We start from the raw sequence: 23998 nt of genomic DNA, 5'->3' as shown, positions 1-23998 counted from the left end.
GACCCAGCTTTCAAATACACTCATTTTTAATTGAGCTAAACTGCTGATAAGGTGCAGTTTAGTTTGATAAATTAGCTAGATAATATACTGCTATGAACTATCGCTGTCACTGCTGCTTCATGCTGTTTACACACTTAGAGCACAGCATGTAGGTAAGTGCAGCGTTCACTGCTCGCAGCCATTGAAAATTCTCAGCGTTCTGTGTTAAAGCTACTTCACACTGCACAGATACACATAACAAAGAATCAAAACAACTGGTTTCATCTTCTGATCTATAACGTGAATCAGTAAAGCAAAAAATAAAACAAAATTCAACGTAAGATTACAAGCAATTGCAGCACATATTGAGATTTTTGATTTCCCTTCAGAGCAACAAACCAGCAAGAGCACAGCTTTCTTCTGCCTTATCCAATTTGATCAGTTCATGTTGGAGGGGGGGGGGGGGGGGGGTCTTTTGGGAGTCAGTAGCAATGGAATTAGCCCAAGAGGATCATTTCATTTAATAGGTCTATGCACTATTACTATTATGCTGATTGAAGCGTGTGAATACTAATTATCAGAGGAGGGGGGTTGAGGGGGTTACCATGTTCCCTTGCCTGAAGTTTCTTATTCTTTCTCTCTAAAACCAGAACCGTTCAAAAAGGCAGAATGTGCCTTTATTGATAGACATCAACACAAGCTCTTACTGTCCCTTAGTTACTGGGCGTTATGACCATATAAGTACTCAAATATAGACCAAAATATAAGTATTTTTCAAGATTCTGACGGTTTCACTGTATATTTAATATTTTTTTTTTGACTGGGATTTTATATAGGTTTGGGACTTACTCTACTGTCAGGTGTACATATAATATAAAACATGAAGGCTTTAATTCGAGGCTTTGATTAGTATAGGGTTTACTTTGTCCCACAAAATTACACAATATAGGAAGAAATCAGACTTCATTAGCACTGTATTTGGACCGAGTGGTCCAGCTTTGTAAAGCATTGACACTATAATCGGGAGAATGCTGGTTCAATTCATGCAGCTTGCCATCAGTTGCCGGAGCCCTGAGAGAGCACATTTGGCCTTGCTCTCTCTGGGTGGGTAGATGGCGCTCTTTACCCTCATCAATCCTAAAGGGTGATGTCGATCAGCACAACGCATCTGTGAGCTGATGTATCGGAACCGAGTTGCTGCGCTTTTCTCTGAGCACACCGGTAACTCGCCAATACTACATGAGCAGAAGTTCGAAAAGAGGTGGTGGCTGACTTCAAATGTATTGGAGGAGGCATGTGCTAGTCTTTACCCTCCTGGTGTTGGGGCATCACTAGCGATAAGGTGGGTCCTAACGAGTGAATTGGGTTATTGGCCTTGTAAATTGGGGAGAAAATAGGATAAAATTTTATTTAAAAAAAACTAAATCTTTTAAATAGTTCCTGAAACACTACAAATGGTGCCAAAATACTCAAACTTAACTGTTTAAAGACATGCTTCTCTAAATTGCTTTTGCACAAGTAAGATCAAGTTTAGTATAAATTTACAATATGTTTTTCTTGAAGCCATTAGAGGCGTTAGTGTTAAAATCAGCCAGAAATCCCTTCTTTCTTTAGTAAACAAATAAATTCAATTCAGTGTGCACTAAATGTATCCTTTAAGCTGTTTAAACAGGGCTATAGTTACTGCTCCTGAAGTTTATTTGCACCTCGTATTCAGAGTTTAAGGGAGTTGTTGTAATCACTTGTGCTAAATAAATGATTCCAGCACTACTGTCGCTGTATTCGTATTTGTGAACTTTGCTCCACTGCCCCTGTGAGCACAGAACACAAAACATCTGCTCTGAAGGTGACAGCAACATTGGGCATTCTGTAGAGTACAGTACGATCATTGCCCACTGGCTGTTTAGTCCAGAAGAAGGAGGCATCTGAGTCACAAACATAAGCATACATCATCCACCATTCAGCTTTCTTACTGCCTCGCTCGACAGCCCTTTACACTAAAGCTACAGCCTGAAAGCTTGACAGATTTCAAGACCAGAGCAACTGTGTGCCGAGTGCACTGAGGAATCAAATTCACCTAAGATCACTCCAACTCATAATAGCTCCACTGCCAGACCGTCACCTTTTTAAGGAATTCCCAAAACACGCTGTGGACAGCAGCGTGGATTAGCAGAGAACTGACCATAGGAGGCAGCCAAGGCTCTTTTATTGACCCCTTGTAATTCCACCCCGCTGTTCTTCTTCCCCTGGGCCAAGATTACTCCAGATTGAAACAATAAATAATTGATTGGGGCAGTGCCGAGGGTTGGAGGGTTAACAGAAGAAAAACAACTTATTTATGTGTGTCCATAACAGTGATATATGTTTTTATGGGTGGTTTGAGGGGGTTGGTTGCAACTGCTGTTTCTATGTGACGAAAAAAAAATTAAGTAAAAGATGCACATGCTTGAGCATCTAACATTGAAATCTACACCATAAAAAACATGCCTAGCTCTATAAAACAATAATTGCAACTAAGACATTTTTAAAATGGTGAAGAAAAACATTTACTTTACATTAAATGACCTTTCAAACATCAACATTTTACACAGCTCTATTTAAACATGGACCTCACAAGAAGCAAAAGTGTTTCTGTCTTGGGAGCTCTGCTGTCTGAGATGTTCAAAGTACTGGACTGAGTGTGTGCTTTCAAAAGGGGTATTCGGTTAGTCTATACTCTACTTCCTCAATGAGACGTGTTAATTTGTTTACACATTCTATAAATACTGTATATGAAGAAATTTTGTCGGATATAATAAAAGGTTTAGAACTCTAAAAAGTAGGGATGCCACAATACAAAGTGCCCACGGTTTGGTTGGTATCACGTTTTTGGGGCAAGGTAATGGTTTGGTTTCAATATCAATATTATCTGAACTGTACGGCACCTTTATTCTCCAGGATATTACAAAGCATTTATAGGAGAAAGTCACATATGTAAGGTAGTTTCTTCCAGGAGATACTAGGCTACTCAAATCTATCTTCATTTGGCCTGTAACTACTAGAAAATAGTGGGTATTTGAATTAATATGCCCATGTTTTGCAAAAATATTTACCAAGCATTTTTGTTGTTTTTTGCTTGTTTGTTTGTAAGAAGTATAATAAAGTTTACAGAAGAGAAATCTAATTAGACATATATAGACTGATAAAAGAGTTCATAACGTTTTTAAGCAAGACACTTCCATGACTTTTCCATGACTTCAATGCCTTCAAGACAATTTTCATGACCATATGATTGTTAAAACATCAGTGCAGACGTGGACAGTAAAACCAAAAATCAAACAAAACCATGATCAAAATGAATTACAGTAAACCTAAAATTACTTTGCTAAAAAAATATTTCTTTAAGCAAAGTTAACACAACCTTCAATAATAAATCGTGTCAAATCTTGAGAGCTTTATCGTGTAGGGCTAAATTACTGAACAAACTTTCAGCTGATGTATTTGTTAGCTCAAAGTAGCTTTTCTCTCTCAATATATACTAAAAAAACAAAGATTTGTAGATTGCAAATTTCCATGACTTTTCTAAAATGTTCTGGTATTTTTATGTTTCCAAAACTTATTTAGGCCTGCAAATTTCTATTTTAAAATTGTATGACTTTTCCAGATTTATCATGACCCTACGAACCCTTTGATAAATATATATGTAATACATTATAATATGTTTCATTCTGTTGGCACACATACCTAAACACTGCGGTTTACCTGGGTGTATCGAACCAAACAGGGCAAATCGAAAGGTTCTAAAATACTGAAATGGGGATTCCTACTGAATGGGGATTTCTACACTGGCTTTAATTGTGTTCTGAAGCCATGCATGCCTCAATGTATAGTGGATTGGCTAAATTATAGTCTGATTCTTTGGAGATATACGTGACAGCCTAAACATAGCTAATCAAAACATTTTAAATGTCCTATATCTCTAAACAAGAGCAAGTGTATGTCTAAACAAGTGACAAATGTGAATTTGTGAATGGTGAAAATGTGGTGCCCATTAAGCAGAAACTAAATGAAGCTGAATGCAGCTAAAACTAATACAAATTAAGTTCCTTACAAATTCCATTTCTTGGATACTTCCGGATACCAAAACTGAGGACAGTGACGGCAGCTGGTGCACGAAAGATTCAATCTAATTTGTATATCAGCTCACAACAAGAACCAGGTAGTTGCTGCCCTCCTTCAGGGTTTGTCGAGCGAGGGAACATTCGCTCATGTGGTGTTTGGTATGCAGTCTCTTACTCGCTGGCGCGAGTGTCTCACACTCCACAGTAGTGTGGGCTTTATATGTGAGTAAAACAACTGGAATTACATCCCTCAAGGGGTCAGAAATGAGTCATTCGGCTGGGCAAACTTGCTGACTGTCTTTTTAAAGTGCACACACACATAGAGGAGATCCTATTAAGGCATGCCTTCATCTCTAAGTAGGGTGGGAGGTCCTGCTCATTGTTTGGAACCACTTTATGACGGGGAGCAGAACAAATGGCGTGTGTTAAAGTACTGTGGTAGTGTTTAGCAGTCATTAATACCGTCCCTCAACACACACACACACACTATAAAACTGCGCGAGTGAATATGGGAGAAATAGGCTTAACAATGGAACAATGGAAAACCCAACTGTATGCTTTTGTTCAGAAAATTGCATGCAAACACCTATTAAAGGAGCCTTTTGCACAGGTCCATATACAGCAGGTGCTTGAATTTTTGCACCAGGAGTGGCATAAAGTTATTTAAAAGCAGTGTGTAAGACTGGTGGAGGAGAATATGCCAAGATGCCTGAAAACTGTAATTGAAACCCAGGGTTTTTGCACCGAATAAAGAAGCTCTGGGTCTTTTTTTGATATTTCAGCCATTTCTCACTTTCTGCAAAAAATGCTCTAAATGACAAAATTATTTTGTGTTGAATTTGGGAGAAATGCTGTCTGTAGTTTATAGAATAAAACAGCAATGTTCATTTTACTCAACCATATATCTATAAATAGCAAAATCTGAGAAACTGATTCAGAAACTGATTCAGAAACTGAAGTGATCTCTTCATTTTTTTCAGAGCTGTAAAACTCATACTTGATCTCTACTCCCCATTAGCTCTGCAAATCTTTGGCCATCTCTCAGTAACACTGTGGGGGACAGCGCTGACAGCCAACCAGCCTCCTCCTTCTCCTCCTCCTCTCCTTCCCCAGTTCCTTCAGTCGCCAAGGTAACCAGTCGTGCCGGGTAAGGCACTTTTCATCGGACCATGGCTCAAATTTGCTGCCACGTTCGGAGCTCTAGGAAGCTTCCAGGGGCTTCAGGAGGCACAGAGCAATCAGCGGAAGGTGACGGGGGGGTTGGGTTTGAAGCTGCAGCCTCTGTTGTAGATCCTCGCACCTCCGCCTCATGTGAGGACTGCTGGGAAAGTGAGAATGAGCGCTGCTAAAGAGGAGCTAATTACATTTCTGTAGCTAACAAAAAAAAAGGCAGCGGGAAAAAGCCAGGCAAGGAGGGAAACACAAGAGACGGAGAGGGGTGACGGAGAAAAGAGAAAAGGCGGGAGGGAGGCAGAGAGATGGTGGGGGCGGATACATTTGTCACCATGCCTGTGTGATGTTCTTCTCGAGCTGCTAAGAGGGTCAAAGAGACAGAAAGAGCAAAGGAGGAGAGAATGAACGTGTGCATGTGGAGGAGAAAGGAACAGCGAGAGGGAGAGAGACGGAATGTGAGTGAGAGGGAGGGGGCTGTGGTGGCGTTCGGGAGAGGGAGGGAGAATGGAGAGAATGAGAGCGAGGGAGAAAGAGAGAGGGAAACAGAAAGAGAGGGAGGAGAGGAAAGCAAAGGATTTCTCAGAGCCCTGTGAACGCTGCTGAAAGCTGTTAGCTGCTAGCCGCTCAGTAAGGTGGATAAAGAACAAATAACGCCACAGCAGAGGCACCGGGCGACCACTGCAAGAACAAAACAGGGGCTTAACCCAGGCTAGGGCTGGGGAAATAAAAACCACGGAACACGGACTACGAGACAATGTATGAGAGAGAGAGAGGGTGAGCGAGAGAGGGAAGAGAGAGAGGGGAGGGACGCTGGGGATGGAAAGCGCCGTCTGCTCTGCGTAACACACACACAGCTCAGCACAGCTCACGGAGATGCCGCTGTAGACCTGCTCTCGCGCTCCCGCTCCATTCAGCTTTCTCTGTAATTTTTTCCTCCTTCGGGGCTCGGGGACGGCCGACTGTTGGCCAGCTGGCCCTCATGTGGGCCCCGGCCCAGCGACCCCTCTATTTTGAGGACCCTGGGGCATGTCGCCTCCCAAGGCTAGCCTCACACACTGTAGGGTAAGCCTCTATTATTCTCACTCTTGTCTCACTTCTCTTCAGACTTTCTCGACACCTCTGCTCATTCTGTTCTTCTGCTCCTCCAAACCTCATTCCCCTGTCCATTTTTTCTGCGAGCCAGATGTGGGCTGTTTATGGTTGTTGATGTTCTCCTACGTCTCCCTGCAAGCTCTACCTACCTGTCTTCTCTGTTGTCACTGTATGTATGTGTATATGGTTTCTACCATGTAGATGTGACATGATGGTAAAAGACGTTTTTGCATGCGTACTTTTGCGGAAAAATTAATTACCTCTTGGTCAGAGGATGGAAAAGAGGGAAAAGATAAAAGAGAGAGAGAGAGAGAGAAAGAGTACCAGCATACCAGTCTATATATTGTATAGAAAGGCAAGAAGTGTGAGAGATCAAGAGTTCTAATTTGCTGTCTTATTCTTCCTCTGTATGTTCTTTTCCTCAACGAATAGTTGTTGGTGGTGGAGGTGTTGTGATTGCCCCTTGTTCTCAAATGGGTACCCCATCACTGAGGCGAAAGGCTGTAGCACACAGCCTTTTTTTCCCCCTCGATTCGACTCCCCATGTTCCACAGCTGAGTGATTACTGAGGGTTGTGTGTCTCTGTAAAACACCTCGCGCCACTAACGGCTCTCAGTATCCACCAGGCTGTTTTCAGCATGAGAACGCTCAACACAAAAGCATACTAGACTTAGTTAGGGTGCTGTGATCAAGCCCCACAGAGGGATGGGAGCAGTAGCATCACATTTGCTGCTGAAAAAAAGCCAGCCTGCAAATTCCAAATCATTGTCTGCCTTTCTTTTCTCGTAACATCCACTCTCATTCTCCTGTTCACTATGCCTCACCCCTCTCTCTGTGCTCTCTCTCATAGATAAACAACAGGGAGCGAAAGGTGGGCGTTCAGGATGGGCACGACGACCATCAGCATTGAGGAGGTGCGAGCGCTCGAAGGGAAGGAGGAGAGGGAAGAGTCCATCCTGGCTTTGCTGGGCATCATCGGGACTTTCCTTAACCTCTTTGTCATCGTCTTCGTCTACATCTACACCACCCTGTGAGGTCTCAGAGTTTGGGAGGGAGAAGCAACAAAAAAAAAAAAACAAATATAGGTGACTGTGCTTGGCCATAGGTGAAGGTGTGAAAGAGGGAGAGGGTGGGAGTGGGTGGGGCCAGAGGACAGAGATATGTTGGAAGACGGGGAGGACGAATACCACAGTGAAGACCTGGGAAGATAACACTGGGCCGCACTGGATGGACAGTAGGGGGCTCTAAGGACAGATCATGGGACTTTATTGGCTGGACAGCAAGTACACAAAAGGTTAAGGAACACTGGACCATCCAGGGAGGTAACAAAACAACAGCAGAGAGCAAAAGGTGATTAACATTGGACAAAAAATGAATGAATTTGGGCAAATTAAGTAAGCAGCAGAAAGGGACTCTGTGTAAGACCAAACAAGGGACTGTGGATCTGCTGTACTGGAGTCCTACTTCATCAACAGGACTACTTGATGATCACTCTAGGACACAGAAGAGGGTACTCTTATGCCAAAACATATGCTGAAACCCTGCACTTAAGAAATTGGATATAAATTGGTGACATGCATCGACCAGCACTGGAACCCTGTGGGTCAATGTCAAAGATTGGCCCTCTTACATCCATATCTTCTGGGCTTGCTCTTGATATCTCAATCACATTGGCAAGAAGGAAATTACATTCTCCCTGGTACCGGCAATTATGTCAAGTCGCGTCGAGCTTCCATGATGTGGACTTCAAACTTGCGAAGTGCGTCTCAAACAGATGCACACTCTGCGGAAAGTATCACAGGGAAGGCTATGTCAGTGTTCCCTTATTACTGCAACAACGAACAAAAGTGAAAGATCGGACTGTTCCCGCTCGCCAACGCTTCCAGCAGAAGAGCTGAGATGGGATCTGCAATAAGAACTGTGTGTGGAAGAGAGGGGGTTGGGAGAGATCGAGAAATATTTTTCTACTTTAAATTAAAACGGAACTGGTTCGTGGGGATGAAGGTACGAGGAAAGAAAGCAAGTAACATCTCTTGGATGGTTAGAAACACTACCAGATATGTGAGGTATACAGGCTATGCTGAAGCTATTGGACTGACTGGTCCTTGTCTTTTTTTCTTTTTATTCCAGCATGGTTCAACTTGCTGTCCGACTGCCAGCAGAGAAGGAAAAAAGGACAAACCCTTGTCTATTGCCTCTCCCTGATGTCAGGGTGGGGCTAAACATACATTTCTGTACAAAGGACAAAAGCTTTTATATGAATATATTATTACCTAATAGATGTACTGTGCAATAGAACATTTGATCAATAAAATGAAATGTATTCAGAGGGTTAGATCTGTGTGGTTTGATGAAGCAAGTAAGAGTTATAATTGTGTGTGTGGGTTATGCCTGTACGTTTTGTACTTGAATTTTTAAATAATGATTAAGGACGTGTGCTGATCTTTACAACAGTATGTGATTTCCTGTTCCAATTAATATTTTGGAGAGAAGGAAGGAATGATTCACATTAAATACTTGAGCATGTGCCAGTGTTAAGGAAACAACAAGGAAGAGGGAAGAATGCAGCAGATTGAAAAAAAAAAATAAACAAGTAAACATCAACTATTTACTATTCTTAATAGTTGATGCCAAGTGTAGGCTTACAGTGGATTTTAGAGTCTGGACCTAGGCAACGCAACCCAACCCAACCCAACCCAACGCACAGCCATCAGGTTCCTCTTTAGGCTCAACATAGAGGTCTATGTTGAGTCAATCAGTCTATTGACTTGTTCCATGCAATTGTGAAGAACATTGTCCAAAGGGTATCCCAAGAACCAGGCTAAAATCTTTCTGCCCTATTTCTACCCTCTGTTCATTCCGCAAGTGGTGTAGATTGCGTAGATCAACAGGAAGTAGCTGTCCATGTCCCATGAGAGGCCAGGCTTAAGTCCTAAGCAAATATGCTGCCAGAAATGGCCCAGATATCCAATTGGGGATCTGGCACTAAAAATCATGCAACTCGTGTCACGCAACTCCACCCTTGTCAGAACTGGCCCAGATATCTGTCTGGGAGTTTAGCACTTGACTGTCCAAGTCTTAGAGTTCTGTTTCTAGTCTGAGGAATATTGGCCAAAACGAATTGCTGAACAAGGTTATCCCAAACACCAGGCTTGAAAATTACTGCACTTTTCCAACAATCTGTTCATTTTACACATAGCCAAATGGTTAAGAATGAGGCAGCCATTGACTTGATGCCAACCCCTTGTCCCATGCAACTTCTCGTCTTCCAGAAGTGACCCATTGTTTGGTTGTGGGTCTAGCACAAGGACGCACAGGTCTTAGACACTTCAGTCTCTTGTCTGAACAAGGGTATCCTAAGCAAAAAGCTTGAAGTGAAGGTTTTATTCCTATGATTTGTACATTCCACATGTACCTTAGTAGCTCCACAGAAGGTAACTTTTGCTTTTGTAACAGCGAAGACACAAAGACCAGGCCCTTATCTAATGCAATTACTCCCCTTCCAGAAATCGCACAGATATCCAGCAGGAAGTGGCATGTAAAAGCATAGTCTCAGGCAACTGTAAGGGATATTTCCTAAAATTGATGAACAAGTGTAACCCAAGCAAAAGGCTTAAAGTTACTGCCCTATTTAGATTTCTCACCAGGTAGACATGTTTTAATGTGGAGCACACAAAGGCCAGGTCCTTGGCTTATGCAACTCTGTCCATTCCAGAAGATGCCCAGATGTAAGGCAAAGGGTTGGAAATTAGAAGGAAGCAGTCACAGAACTTCGCCTTTTCTTAAGCAATTGTGACAAAATAATGCCTAAAATTGCAAAAAAAAAAAAAAAAAAGTGTATTCCAAGACTGAAAATCACTACCCTACTCAAACCCTCTGTCCATTTTGGAGGTTGCCAAGAATTTTATCAAGATGTAGCCTAGAGGACAGAGGCTTAATCTCACACACTTGTGAGAAAAAATGCCTAAAATTGCAAAAAAAGGGTTTTCCATGACTTAAAATCACTAAACTAGTCAAACCCTAGGTCCATTTTGAAGGTTGCTAAAAAAAAATGATCAAGAGGGAGCCTAGAGGACAGAGGCTTATCTCATGCACTTTTGAGAAAAAGTGTTTAGGAGCATGATCAGGGACATGCTTAGTTTAAGCATATGCACATTTTCAAATCCAAAAGTCAAAGAAATCTGGTAAAAGAAAATAAATGGTTCAAGCCAAGGAACCATTGATAATGCCTGTAAAAGATCTGTTTGTAGAGTATCGTTCCAATACATCGATGTGTCTCATACCCCACTAGGCTCTAAGTAGCTGTGTACAATATGGACAAAAAACGTGGCGTGGGATAATGCTGTTGGATATCGATGTGAAATAAGATAGAATTTCACTTAGAATTAAGATTCTAAATTAGTTTAAGCTCCTTAAATCTTTTTTTGGGCTTCCCTCCACCCCAAGTTACCTTACTCTTCCTCACTGTCTCCAGCCTCGTTATGTCACTTGAACACAGCGTGCAGCATCACGAGCTCACTCCGTTGCTAAATGAAGGTAACGCAGCTTGAGTTTGCTGCTGTTAACAATGTAATTGCAGCTCTTTTTGGGTGTTTTATCATGAAAACGCATTTCAATAGATGCAAATACATGTTTTACACTAAGCTTTGACTGGTCTCGCCCAAACAAGATCCTGAGGATCTGTAAAATCTGTAATGTCATACAGTGTTGTGACTTTTTCTTTTTTTAACCAAGGTTCTCTCACAATTTTCAGAGGCATGGAGACAGAAGTTGTGATCATTTACGGGGGGTTTCTTTGTATAGCTGTCACAACTGTGTTTTGTGAGAGGTGCAAAACACCGCAAAAAAACCCCAAAAAAAAACCCCAAGGGCCTGAACTTGACCGCATGATTGAAAGCAGTTGACATTTCAACCAGTTGACATTTCTACAAGGGGAAAAATAGTCAAAATAATCTGAATAAGCCATCAGAAGGAAAACGAGATGCCTCATTAGGGATTTTTCCTGCAGTTAGTACTGTACATTATGTGTATCTCTGTGGTTACAGTCTGAGCTAAGGTCAGTGGGCCTGTGGTATAGGGTGTCCACATGGTCACATCCACGTGATGTAGCGGTCAAAGCTGGAGCCACATGAATCACGGCTTTAAGGCTCTGCCTCGGTGCATGGGAGCCAACGCGGCGCTTCTACTCACCAAGATTGCGCACTATCCTATATTCTTTCTTTTTTTTTCTTTCTCTCTCTCTCTTTCGCAACACATACACATACAGAGTATTGCCTACAGCGAGGAAGGGGTGAGATAGACAGAAAGGAAGTGATAAAGGAAGAGAAACAGCAGCACCACATAGTGCTCTGGCAGAGAGAAGATAGAGGGATGCACAGAGGAATAACGGTGGAAGGTGGGTAGAAGCGACAGTGAGAAAGAAACAGGAAGATGAAGAAACAGGAGAGAAATATACTGGTTTGGGAGGAATACAGCACGATTTCTCTCTCTCTCACACACACATACACACACACTCTTCTCTGCACAGTAGGAAATGAAGGGCGAAGATTAGAGAAAGTGAGAAATGGAGCAAGGGCTCGATGAAATGAAGGAGGTGAAAAGATGGAGGGATAAATAATAAAGAAAAAGAAGGCTGGATGGAGGTGTAAGGACAGACAAAAGAGGAAAACGGAAGTGTTATTCAGAAATAACAAGAAAGAACGTAGTAAGGAAATAGGGGATTGAGGAGGGCTAAGAGGAGGAAGGAGACACGGGAGACAGAGCGATAACATGAATCCAGAGAGACGGAGGGATGAAACCCTGGATAAATGTGAAAATGGAATGGGAGGCCGAGGGAAAAGGGAGGAACGAGAGGCAGATGGAAACTGGTATGAGGGGATAAGGGAGTTAGAGGGATGATGGAGATAAAGGCACAGAGATAAACGCAGATGGGAAGAATGGTATTATGAGATGAATGTGCGCTAATTGCCTTTAGCATGTCGGTGTCTTCACCCAAACAGGGGCGCAACAACCTTCTCCACTTAGCATGACTGCAATACACACACACACACACATTAACACACAAACACACACACAGCTGGAAATGCATTGAAGCTTCCACTCTAAACCAGTTAAATATATTTATATATGTGCCTGTGAAAGAGAGTGCATGCTTGGAAATTGAAACAGGGTAAAACGACAAATAAGCAAAAAAAAAAAAAAAAGCATCAATAAAATTCTTTAATTTTCCCAAAAATCATCAGTGCGTCTTATAATCCGGTTCATCTTATGTATTAATTTTATCAGTCAGGTTGTAAGGAGCAGTATTAGCATTAGCTGCTAAGCACTAGCTCTGTTGCCGTTCAGAGGTGAGTATCATCAGCCTGTAGCCTGCTGCTAACCCTGGCTAGCACTGCTGGAGCAGTATTAGCATTAGCCGCTAGCACTAGCGGTTAGCTGCTAATGCTGCTGCACCCAGCCTTAGCGGAAATCTGGAAATCTAAGCTTACTGTGAATAAACGGAAGCGCTTTACCCACCCAAATAAACAGTGTTAAGGAGAGAAATTTGTGTGGATTAACATTCAGTGCTTGTTTGACTTTAATTTTCTTTTCTTTTTTTTTAAGAATTACAGTTTTGTTTACTTAACTTAGCTTTACAGGTAGCTTAGCTTTATCCGCTGAATTAGAAGGGAAACATGGCGACACCCCTGTTCCTTACGTGTGTCGCATAATGCGCCTTATAATCCAGAGAGGCTTATGTAATAAAATAGACCAAAACAATTATAAATTTCGGAGTAATCCGGAGCGCCTTATAATATGGTGTGCCTTATAGTGTAAAAAATATAGTCCATACAACAAGATAATGGGCATAATATATATTACACTGACCTTAGTGCCATACCAAATAAAGTGGATACTGACATGTTTAAATCACATTGCAGAAATGAATGGACTGTAGAGAACTGTGTTGCAGCACAGCATACATATGTTCTTTAAGTATTGCAAAGATATTTGAGTTTACTATGATATATTTATTATATGGTTCTTTTTTTTTTACTATAATGAATTAAAAATGGTAGCTGGCTTTTGATGGATCTTCAGTCTTCAAAACACTCACAGAAGCTCGCAGCACAAAACAACTGAGATTCATTAGACTTAATTTGCATATTACAGCCTCTTTCAATATCAGTGCGGCGGAAGGTGATATTGTGATAATGTTTAATAAACAATACATTGTGTGTCCCTACCAAAATTCCAATTAAGTAGGCTCCGAGTAAACATTACCTCCGTGCAAATGGCCCTAGCGGTGGTGATGGAGAGGCAGCGGTGGCGTAATGCCTCCCAGAAGGATTGCCGAGACGCCGATGACTAATATAGGACACCATTCCAACCACAGGAGGGGGGAGGTCTTGTGTGTGCAGGATCGCAATACAAAGAAGGCTGGTGGGCAAAGGGTCTTATATGTTTAAAATATGGCCCTCCTGGGGAGGGCATTAGATCCCCACCTCTAAAGGGAGGGCGGGATGAGGACTTAATGAGCGTCAGACACAGAAAAAGGAGGGAAAGAGGGAGGGAGAGGCACAGACAAGCGGGGGAAGTGGAGCAGGACGGTTGGGGACACACTCGGAAAAGACACAGATTGTGTGTGGGAATTCACTCGGGGGAGAATGGGGCACAGCCTCAGAAAAGGACTTCAGGCCAGGACAGGCGAGACATAGGAACGATTGGAATAAGAGAAAAAGAAGAAGAAAGAGCAAGTAACACACATTTTGGAGAGGTGGAAAAACTGCTATGTCTATCCACCAACCGTTCCAATCAACAATGCGCCTTGTAATCGGGTGCACCTTATATATGAATTCTACCAGTCAGGTATTAAGGAGCAGTAAAGCCACTTCACTGAAGTACAGCTTTATTAAAGTGTAAGTTTCATTAAAGTTCCTCCAGCACTAAAGCTAGGTGCAGCAGCATTAGAATTTGCCACCAACCCCAAACAAGCTATGTGGCATGCACTGCTAGCTGAAAGTGCCCTGGCTTACCTGAACACTCAGGGTTCCTCAGTCTAGAACTATCGTCTAACGTTTACATCCCACTAGTGCTGTGGTTATTGGCTAATGCTAATGCTGCTGCATCCAGCCTTAGTGCTGGAGAAACTTCACTGAAAACTCACCATTAAACAAAATATTGAAAATCTAAGCTTACTGTAAATAAACTGAAGCGCTTCCCTTAGCTTCCCTAACAGAAGGAAAACTTGGCAACAGCCTTGCACATTTCGATTTAGGCATCCTTACTAGTGTCGCTCAACGCGCCTTATCACTCTGTGCACCTTATGTATGAAAATAGATGTTTATTGATAGTGCGCCTTATTGAGTAAAACAAACTGTGCATCAGTATGGCATCACATCAATGTCCAAAGTAAGGGGCGCAAAAATACCTGGTGAAAAATGTTAACAAACGTGCTTTAACATTTTGCGTGTGTAAATTAACTTCTCGCGAGCGCAAATGTGAAGCTCGTGAGCAAAAAAAGGGAATTGTGTGCGCTGAAGAGAATTTCTCTCTCGAGCTTCATTTTTCTCCTCTCAGGTTTTTTTTCCTATTTAATTCACAGCTCTCCTCACGCGCCATGCAAATTACCTGCGGCTGATGCTAGTGAGCAGGACGTAGATGGAGTAGTAGACCGTGACGTCTGCTGAGCGATGAGTTACGTAAAAAAATCAGATGAGAGGTTGGGGAGGGAGGGGTCTCATGAGAGTAGAGCAGTTTTTGACATGCATTCAGACTGACACACACTCAGGAGTGAAGAGGAGGGTGTTCAATAATGTTCAGCAAAAAGCATGAAACATGGATGGATAAGGGGGGTGTGTGCTCTGGTCTGATCATGTGATGTAGCAAGTAGACACAGCAGCAGAACTCCAATACATCTCTCTCTCTCTCAGTCGTTACCTGCACAGCCTCATAGAGACAGTTCCCTGGATGAACAGGTCTCAGATCTGCCTGACTTTTACATTCAATACAAGCTTTGGCCTACATACACACAGAAAATACATATAATATATAAACTATATAAAGTGCCTCCTTACAGATTTATATTTTTCGGATTATCAAACAAACTTTAATATCAGTACCTTAATAACAACATTTAAATAATAGTAAATAATTTTAAGGGAAAAAAACTATCCAAACCAATTTGGACCATTTTCATTGATCATCTCTCAGTCTGGAAAAGGTTACAAAGTCATTTCTAAACCAAGAGTTATTATTCACAAATGGAGAAAACATAAGCACTGCAGAGGGTGGTGAAGGCTACACAGAGGATTGTTGGAGTTAGCTTCCCCAGCACCACAGACATTTACACCTCCAGGTGCAGGAAAAGGGCCACCTGCATCAGGAAGGATCCCACCCACCCAGCACACGCACTTTTTGTCCCGCTTCCCTCAGGCCGGAGGCTGCGGAGCATTAAGTGCAAAACAACAAGACTCAGAAACAGCTTCATTCCGGAAGCTGTAAGACTCTTAAACTCCACTTAACAACACACTGCACTGACACCAAGGACAAATTACTGTTTACTGTTTACAAACATGGTCACTTTACTTGCACTGAGACACTTTATCTCCACTGCTCTAATTCACATTATCATGCTGCTATAGCACACTTGCACTCTGGACTTCATGTTGCTGAACCTTCTACTCTCCATTTATTTTTTTTAATTCTTGGGATATTTATCTATCTATTTTGTATATTCTATTTCTTTTATTGTATTCTTTTTTTATCTATATATCTATTAATAACAGCTCTTTGGGTGTAAAAACTGGATCGTGAGATCACAATTTCGTTCCACCTCATGTACCACATGTGATGCGAATGACAATAAAATCTCCTTGATCCTTGAATCCTTGAATAGAACACTGGTGAACCTTCTCAGGAGTGACCGGCCGACTGAAATTATTCCAAAAGGAATGAACAACTCATCCAGGAGGTCACAAAACAACCCAGAACAACATTTAAAGAACTGCAGGTTTCACTTCCCTCAGTTAAGATCAGGGTTAATGATTGATTAATAAGAAAGAGTTGAAAATTGTCTCCATGGTAGAGTTTCTAGGCAAAAAACACTGCTGACCAAAAAACCACAACGGCCCATCTCACATTGGCTAAAAAAACTTCTTTAATATAATTGTATAACTGATTTTTACAATTTGTCATACAAGCTCTAAGATTCTTACATCTTATCGTAGAAGTCTTTAAGTTTAAATATTGTGTTAGGAGAAAAGTCTTCTAAAGTTTTATCATGTCCTAAAAAAGTCATTTGCTCATAAAAGTGCTTACATTCCACCGTGAAACAGACTTGATTTTTTTATTTTTATAATTTTGTAAATACAAAAAATACTGTTTTACATTATTTCTTAAAAAAGCATTGAGATTTTTACATTTTGTCCCAACATATTTTATTTATTTATTACTTTATTTATTTTTTATTTTTTTGCCATCCAGTATAATTCTGGTTGTTATACTTTGTCCTGAAAAGTCTAAAAAGGGGGTCAAATTTTATCTTAAAAATTCTTGAGATGAACTGATTAAACAAAATTAAGCTTTCACACTGTTCTGAAAAAGCTGTGAGGTATTTCCATAATATTCATAATATTATAATGGACATGTCTGACTGTGTATCACTGATGAACGAATGTTTGTTTTCATTACCATGGCAACGGACACAGCATGAAGATGGAGTGGCGTAACTTGGGGAATACTTGGATAGCTTGGTAAATTGCAAGAATAGCTCATTGTCATGGTTACTAAGTAACGGCTTGACAGATTGTGAGTTCCGGTTGCTCAGACTGGAAGAGAGGGCTGAGCCATGTTGTTATCCTTGTGATTGGTCAGGGTTCTGCTGATGTCAACTTGACCCACTTTTAGACCCGCCCATTCTACATCCAAAGGACAGTGATGGTGGTGAAATACAGTAGAGATTTATTCGATTTTGGGAAGATATTCATAAGGAATACTTTGTACATTTACACGAACCTGATTACAAAGAAAATTCTAAGCAGCTTTAATATTGGTGCTCAAACTGATCCAGTATATTGCATTAGTGCACTCACTCACACACATGCCCATACATACAGACATACACTCAAGACAGAAGAAATTGCTCCTCTCAGCTGTAATACACTTCACTATGCTTCCTGCCCCTTTGGCTTGGTCTTAATGCTTTTGGGAAGATAGCCCCCTTTCTCTTTTCTCTCCGCTGCCCTCTTCCTTCCCTCTGTTTATCAGAGAGAATGGGACGTTCTGAAAAAGGGACGGCGGAGGTTTCCCGCGGCTCACGGCGCATCGCCATCCCGCACTCTCTGGTTTTATCTCAGTTATCTCTCAGTCTTCTTTCTTAGTGCCTCACTTCCCTGCTAAATCCTGTCTCTCTTTCCTCTTCTGTTACATCATTCCTTTTCTCTACTCTATCTATCTATCCCTGTCTCGATCACTCTCTCTCTGCTGCTGCTGTTAGCCTTTAGAGCAGGCTGGCTGACTCACTGGGGCTCTAATGATGGTGCGTCTGACGAAAACAAGGTGAATACAAAAGAAGCTCTGTTTACCTTCACAGCGCTGAAAGGGGCGGGGCTGAGAGTGGAGCACGAGGAAAACGTGCTAAATCGAAATGGCGTCAGTGTTGACACACACACACACACACACACACACACACACACACACACACACACACCAAACCTTCACAACACACTGGAGCAGGGCCACAACCTGCAGCCGATAATGACGACTAATTACTACACTCATCTCTTAATCTGTGCATATTTAATTAGGGAGGCGGAGAGGCGTTAAAGCCCACATTCACACACACACACACACACACACACACACACACACACTTTACCAGTAGGTCTGTAAGTAAAGATGTATGGACATGAGCAATATTGCTATTGTTCATGTCCATATGAATAATATTTATTTTTTTTAAATACTAAAGATTTTCTTATTCCAATTCCAATATTAAAACATTCTTTTTTTATTTAAATTTGTATCCCATTTCCCGCCTCAATTTACAAGGCCAATTACCCAACCCACTCATTAGGACTCCCTCTATCACTTCTAATGCCCCAACACACCAGGAGGACTTTTCAAGCATTTCAGAGTAGCACAACAGTGCGCTCTGAGGAAAGCACAGCGACTCAGTTCCGATACATCAGCTCACAGATGCCCTGTGCTGATTGACATCACCCTTTGGAGTGATGTTGAGAGAAAGAGCGCCATTTACCCACGCGGAGAGAGAGAGAGAGCAAGGCCAATTGTGTTCTCTCTTAGTGCTCAGGCAGCTGACGGCAATCTACATGAACGGGATTCGAACCAGCAATCTCGCGATCATAGTGGCAGCGCTTAGCCACTATGTAATATGTAAATATGTTACAGCATCCTTCATATCATAAAATGGTCTTAACATGACAATAATACGCTGTGAATTGCACAGTATTTTTTAGCATCATCGTGATTTTAGTTTTCACAATAAACACAATTTCTGCACAACTATTAGAAATACCCTTGAACATAAATAAGCCAGCATGTGTAATTTGTTTACAAACAGGATATATATATATATATATATATATATATATATTTTTTTTTTTTTTTCGCATTTTTATGTACACGTTATTTATTTAGGATACTTCTGATTTTTATGTTCCAACTCCAACTTCTAAACATTCTTAATAATGAAATGTTTGATGATGTGTACTTATGTGTTATATCATCATTTTATTACATATAAAATGGACTAAACATGACAATATTATTATTGGGAATATATACATATATATCATCCAAAAAAGTGGTTATGGTGACAGGCCTATGAAACACACAGTGATGTCAGATTTACAGCCCTATACAGCGCACCTTATATACTATATACATAAATATGCATGCTCACATACACACATTTAGGCAAACTGCGTGGGAGCGGGTTGTGTTTAAAATGAACACAGGTCCGTTTAAGCAATAAAACCCTAGTAGTCTAAACGCAGTGGTGTCTGAACAGTCTATTAATCACTGAAAGGCTGACAAAAGGGCGTTCAGTGCCATGAAATACACAACACAGGGGCTGTATCAATTCTGAAAAGCATGAAAACCCAGGGCCCTTTGGGAGGACACAGGTATACACACACACACGTATACGTACACAAGCATGCTGTAAATCCCCTGTAGTGTGAGGGGCAGTGTGGAGGGGGGGGTGTGGGGGCTCTCGCCATGCCCTTTTTCCGGAGGCAGGATAACACATCAAGCCACTCGCTCACACAAAGCGCAGGTATAAACCACGCCGCCTCACCAGCACGGCTTTCAGGATGATCCCTTTAAGGATTACTCCAGCACAGTCTGCTCAGACACACATGTATTAACACTCAAATACACACAGTTTTCTTCCCTTCTTTTATATATTAACTCTAGTAAAGAGCAACATTAAGCCCTATCTGGATGGCATTAGGTTCTCAGGAGGTTTGTGGGATAATTTTCTCTTTTATGGGGGGTCCTCTGTGATTTTATTCCCGTCCAGAACGACCATGTGCGTGTTTTTCTCAGACATCCTCTGAGAAAATTACAGGCTGAATTATCTACTGTTTTTCACATTTCGTCACCTTGTGTTTAATCAAATAGCTATTTGTCTTCATTACACTTTGGGTGCGCGTTTAAACACTCACTGGTCCTCCTGTTTTTTTAATTGTATTCCAAATACAAGAGTTTTATAACTAGTATTATGTAGTGCTGTGCGATATGACGATAAATATCGTGGAGACGATAGAAAAGTGTCTATCGTGCTACTTACCTTCTATCGTCCCTATCGTTTCTACAGTAATTTCATCAATTAATTATGCAAGTATATAAAGTAGGCTACGACAGAATGTATTGGCGTGGCCACTTTGCATAAACTTGGTTTATATAAGTGATAATAAAGTAATCTTCGCTTTATAATGTGGTTTAGCGGCGTGACGCTGCTTTACGTTATTTTAAAGGACATGACGACATGATATACATTATTAAACTCATGAGAGCTGAACAATGGAGATGTATTGTTCTTTTGAAGAAAAAAAAATAGCTACTGCATCTACCTCATCTGTTTTCATTTGATACATTTATATATATTGCTGCACTAAAAGGTAGTAAATCTCATTTGTGAATGTTTGGTTTAATGTCACTTTGAAATAAAGTTGGAAAAAAAGTAAGCAATGATATTATTGTGTCATATTTTTCAAAGAATAACTGAAAACATACTTAAATGTGTTATATCATGATATATATATATCGTTATCGTGATATAAAAAATCCCATATTGTGATATTAGATTTTTCCCATATGGCCCAGAACTAGTATTACGAGTAGAAATGTGAAACATCTTTCACAGACGTCCCTTTAAGAAAATATTCCCTATAGACAGGGCTTTTAGAGTGGATAGATCTGGATTTATGAATCAAGAAATCAACACATATACACTGACCCAAAACAAGCCAAAAACCCATTCCTTCATCCATAGTTAAGGTTTATCAACACAATCAGCTCCGTGATTAACAGTAAAGTTCAATGTGATTGGCTGAGAGGTATTCCAGCATTCAGTAAGTGCCAACATCTTTCAATAATGGCACTCTGAAGGCATCTCTGTGTATTTCCAACACACTATAGACTAGTCTGCCTTATATGTTTATATGTAACCTAGTAACAACCTAGTCACAAGTTACAATAACAACAATTCTCCTACCCTACCTGCATAAAAAAATGCGTTTTCAGGTTTAACAAGCAGCATGCCGATAATGTCAATAATACATATAAAATGTGGCTGTCATCAGTGTATTGGAAATAGTAAATTGAGTCATTTGACCTTATGCCTTGTACAACCACATCATACCAGCGGCAATATCTTACGTTTAAGTAGAAAGCAGCTACTAAATCTCACATGTGCGGCTTTCGTAGAACACCGGTCTTGGCTTAAGACAGAAAGACAGAGCAAGACACAGTGAAGTGAAAATTCCTCAGCAAAACCAGCACAAATTCCAAAATCTGACCTGTTCATTACTCCAAATTTCCATTCAATTAAGCAATTCAGAGCCAAATATCTGCTACAGAAACGAGTATGAACCAACAGAACGAGCCAGGCAAAGTGAGTGAGGCTCTGTGGAAAAAAGCAGGGGCTCCACCTGCTGACTCAATGCATAGTCTTCAGAACAGGAGAGCTCTAAACACACACGGATACACACACACACCAAGCTGGACAAGCATTCAGACCACTAAATAGCATCAGTAATGTTCAGCCGACCACTCAAAACAGTACATCTGTCTAAAAAAGACTCCTTCAAAAAAAACATTTATATATACACACACACACACACACACACACACACACACAAGTTAAAGTAGACGTGAGCTAGACAGCGCTGTACCGGAGTCGTTGCGGAGGTAGGAGGACATGGCAGGGATGAGGCAGGACTGGCTGAGCAGCTCCTGCAGGACTGAGGGCAGAGCTGTGCTGTTGTGGCCTCTGCTCTCTGCTGACGGGGCCTCGGCTGATCCCACACATCCTGCAGGGTTAATGTAGCTGGCTAGAACCTACACACACACACACACACACACACACACACACACACACACACACACACACACACACACAGAAAGACATACACACATTTACATTTAGAATAATTTAAATTTAACAGAGCGACTTCAAAATTGCTTCTTTGAGGGCTCTGACTTGTCCAGCAGGCTAAGCACTGCCACTATGATCAGGAGATCCCTGGTTCAAATCCTGTTCACAGGGGTGTAGCAGCAAATTCTGGGCCCTGTACACCCTCTATGTTAATGGGCCCCTATCCATGCCAGTAAACAAAGGAAAGTGAGCGAAAAAAAAATCAGGATTTTCATGGGCCCCTCTCCCTATTCGGGCCCTGGGTAGTCAGGTCCACTTTTCCCCCCACTACCACGCCCATGCCTGTTCATGTGGCTTGCCATCGACTACCGGAGCCCCGAGAGAGCACAATTGGATTGTTCTCTCTGGGTGGGCAGATGGCGCTCTCTTACCCTTATCACTCCAAAGGGTGATGTTGATCAGCACAAGGCTGCGTCTGTGAGCTGATGTATCTCAGTGATGCTACTCAGCAATGCTGTACCAGTAGCAGTTCGAAAAAAGGTGGTGGCTGACTTCACATGTATCAGAGGAGGCATGTGCTAGTCTTCACCCTTCCCTAATGAATGGGTTGGGTAATTAGCCGTGTAAAGTAGGGAGAAAATGAGGAAAAAATCTAAAATAAATGAATTAAAAAAAAGTGCCATCCAGTATGAAAGAGCTGGTCTGAAGGACCTGGTTTAAATCTGATAAAACAAGAATCTTAGTGTGAAAGAGTAAAATAATGTATATTAATTAATTTTTTTTTTTTTATTTGAGCTCCTTAAAGGATTTTTTAGGTCTTGGCTTGGCTGCACGTGTTTTTCACAGTAGTGTGGGCTGGTTTGATGTGTGCTAGAGCTCACAGTGCTCACTCTCACATTTCAAGCTTGGTTATTTCACATGAGCACAGTCAACAGTGTAAAGAAACGAGAGTTTAAATTAGCTGTTATTAAAGGTGCCTTCTGTAGAAGGTTTATCTACAGGCAGATCACTGTGCTTACCTGTAGCAGACAGGTGACATGCTCTTCCTCCAGACGCTGTTTGGTGAGAGCCTGTTCCACGTCCCAACCGGAGGCAGTGGAGCCGGTCCCAAAGCCCGTCCCTTTGGCCCAGTAAAGTTGTTGCTCCTCTGTGGTGCCTCCACCGTGTCCACTTGACACCTGTGTCTAACACAAAACGCCACATGCTCAGTTATTAAATCAACAAACTACAAACATTAACATTAATATCGGGATTACATTGCCCAAACTTATTATAATGTGATACAAGTTTTGGACGTATTGTCCAGCTCAAAGCCAAGCTAAAAAGGTCGTTTTAATTTGGTAAGGTCAGTATTAGACATAAAAAAACTTTGAATAGTGGAAAATGTTGCAAGCTCAGAAAACCAAATAACCCATTAACAGAAAGTTTTTGTGACATTAATATGAATGATTGGGTGCACTTCAATAATCGTGTTTAGTTTTTTTTGTCTAGAAGCATCCCAATTTGTTTACATTTTATAAAGAAGAGTGCAGTGAAAAAAAAAAAGAGAGAGCAGAAAGAAGACGGGATTAATTTCTCAGGGGGACGTCTGAGAAAAATATTTCACACTTCTAAAACTGATGTGATAAAACTCTTGCATCCGGACTTCATTTGAGAAAACAGGAGGACCATTTGTTTTGGCTTTCTTGGTCACGTGACATTGCGTTCAGTAGCTCCTCCATTTCCACTCGCTGTTGTTTTTCCCTGGATTTCCAAGGAAACGTGAGCCCAAAGTGTAATTACGGTGCGTGGCAGTGGAAAAATAGCTATTTTATTAAACGAGGACGTCATGGTTGTTTCGGACAAAAAATAAAATCACAGAGGACAAAATAAGAGAGAAAATTACCCCAAGATCACCTGAGAAACTAATCCCGTCTGGATAGGGCTAATAAGGAGAGAAAAAAAGAGCGAAAATGTTTGATAGCTATGTAGTTTCTAGTGCAGTCTACAAAACAAAAAAGATTATTTAAAAAAAAAATGCTTGGTGTAAAAGAGCCTTAAGGCAGGTGGT

General features: G+C 41.3%; 1 protein-coding gene and 1 long non-coding RNA gene across 20 annotated transcripts in view; one reads left to right on the top strand and one right to left on the bottom strand.

The window, feature by feature from the left end:
- birc6 (baculoviral IAP repeat containing 6) overlaps positions 1 to 23998 on the bottom strand; it is a 231106-nt gene that overhangs the window by 80736 nt on the left and 126372 nt on the right. For 18 of the 19 annotated variants that reach the window (XM_022672707.2, XM_022672695.2, XM_022672710.2 and 15 more), the window contains exons 65-66: positions 22968 to 23132; positions 21746 to 21911 (exon numbers count right to left, since the gene is read on the bottom strand). In XM_022672707.2, coding sequence (XP_022528428.2) covers positions 21746 to 21911; positions 22968 to 23132 — 331 coding nt within the window. The remainder of the gene's footprint in view (positions 1 to 21745; positions 21912 to 22967; positions 23133 to 23998) is intronic. The other variant, XM_022672703.2, reaches the window with a different exon arrangement.
- LOC107197512 (uncharacterized) lies at positions 5226 to 8679 on the top strand. The gene is made up of 2 exons (XR_001518605.3): positions 5226 to 6314; positions 7195 to 8679. It is a non-coding gene; the product is annotated as an uncharacterized LOC107197512 (long non-coding RNA).

This window comes from Astyanax mexicanus, chromosome 14 (assembly GCF_023375975.1).
Source record: "Astyanax mexicanus isolate ESR-SI-001 chromosome 14, AstMex3_surface, whole genome shotgun sequence".
Classification (NCBI taxonomy): domain Eukaryota; kingdom Metazoa; phylum Chordata; class Actinopteri; order Characiformes; family Acestrorhamphidae; genus Astyanax; species Astyanax mexicanus.
The sequence above is the reverse complement of the archived record's forward strand: the minus strand, read 5'-3'. Positions and strand labels throughout refer to the sequence as shown.